We start from the raw sequence: 1,836 nt of genomic DNA on the forward strand, positions 1-1,836 counted from the left end.
TTACGCCCTGTACTTTCCGATTGTGGAGCTGCTGTATTCTACCTATTGAACCAAATCTTCCGGTTCTCCCAGGTACCATTTCGGGTCACGGTCTTGGTTAGCTGTCAGTTAGATGAAGGCAGAAACCATGATGTTATTTTCCTCTTTTGGCGTCCAGATCTTCGTCGTCTTTCTTGGAGGGGTAAGCCAGATTCTCCTTCCGAGATGCAGTAAAGGGTGTTGTCGGGTTCCAGCGTGTGAGGATCTGGCCATGACGTCCATGTGCGGAAGTGAAGCCGAAGAACGTGGCAAATAGAGCGAGCACTGTGCCTGTAATGTAAGCCCTCTTTGAAATCAGAGTCGGAGATGGCTACGCTACTGACCATGTCGCTCTCTGCAATGGCCATCGACACGATCTCGAAGGTGAAACGCATGCTACGAAGACGAACCAGCATCATGTCTACAGCGAACGGAGCTGCGGTGGCCACGAAGAGAAGCCACGAAGTCACGAACGTGACTCCACGACGAAGAATTCGCTGCCGCTTCCACTTGATGAAAGTCTGGAGCGTCATACTATCAGAGGAGGCGCCAAGGGTCTGGCTTAGGAAGAAGTCGATGAGCCACAGCACGGCGACGAGGTACGTGGCGCAGATCCAGTCCTCAAGCATACCCAGACCCAGTGCTCCAAGCGTCACTCCTAGCGTGTGGTCCTTGTCACTTCCGTACATCTCGATGAGCGCCGATAGTCCGACTGAGCGATCCACAAGGAAGACTAGTAATACCGAGACGTAGACGAAAGCCCAACCGAGCCATCGATGCGACCAGAAAGGGGAGTTTTGGATACTCTGCAGCAGTTGGCGAGTCTTGAACCAACGAGACTTGACGTCGTCTCTTGTGTCCATGGACGAGAACTTGTTCTCTCTTACTGAAGCTTCGATGCTCAGCGCAGCAGACGACACCATTGCAGGAGCCTGCACTCGAGTCCCGAGCAGAATCGTGGTAGAGAAAGTGACCGAAGAGCAGCAAATTCAAGAGTGGCGACTGCGTTCTTGGCCTGACATGCTCACAGGTGAGTTGGATACATGTAATTACGTTATGTAACAGCGGAATCCGTGGGCAGTGACTGTCATGGATGGTATGAGGGTTCTTTATTGCGTTGTGAAGCCATTCCAGGATCGAGTCAGATCTATATCCGGATATATGTTTGATTATCCGGATATACTTTTATAAAATTAAAGTAGATCACAAATTTTGTGGTGCACTTGGTGTCCGCCACACAGTCTCCATCTTAAACATCTACTGCAGCAACCTGTCTGTCCGTCACACTAAATTGTCGTGCCTGTCACGCTTTTCCGGACAAATCATTGGATAAAATGATTTAAATATTTCTAAGCGCAGCGAAGGTGGCTTTAATTGGTTAAAACTAGATTGTGTTGTTGCATCAATAAATTCATGTGTTTCCCAGTTTACATATGGGGATTTGCACAAGGCTGTACATTATCCAAAGGCATCGTTTAAATATTATATACTTTTTTATAATGCATGTTGCTATTGATATTTGAGTACTAAACGGAGGGCAGGGTGCCTATCGTACACGTAAGCATGCGTGTTTCCGAGGACATGGTTTAAGTATACTAAACTCTCTGTACTCAGTAGGATCTGCGTGTTACACTGACTAAAATGATAATTTCAATTCTTTTATTGTAAAAATATTAGCATTAATAAGTTATCTGAGTGGGTTTCTGGTATTGCTAAATCGTATATGTTACATGTACAGCAGTAGCCGGTCTGGTCGTAAGAACAAAGCTGTGCTTATAAACGTTGTCACTTGATTCACAAAGATAGATAGTTTTAGAT

The 1,836-nt window shown here is 46.4% G+C and overlaps 1 protein-coding gene across 1 annotated transcript; it reads right to left on the bottom strand.

The window, feature by feature from the left end:
• Window positions 1-108: 108 nt before the first annotated feature.
• Window positions 109-988, bottom strand: PITG_22476 (sulfatase-like protein; the record flags this gene model as incomplete). Its single annotated transcript, XM_002909748.1, has 2 exons — window positions 109-309; window positions 363-988. The coding sequence occupies 2 exons, from the start codon at window positions 879-881 to the stop codon at window positions 109-111; spliced, it is 720 nt and encodes a 239-aa protein (XP_002909794.1).
• Between the last annotated feature and the right edge of the window lie 848 nt (window positions 989-1,836).

Source organism: Phytophthora infestans, genomic scaffold (genome assembly GCF_000142945.1).
Source record: "Phytophthora infestans T30-4 supercont1.3373 genomic scaffold, whole genome shotgun sequence".
Lineage (NCBI taxonomy): Eukaryota > Oomycota > Peronosporomycetes > Peronosporales > Peronosporaceae > Phytophthora > Phytophthora infestans.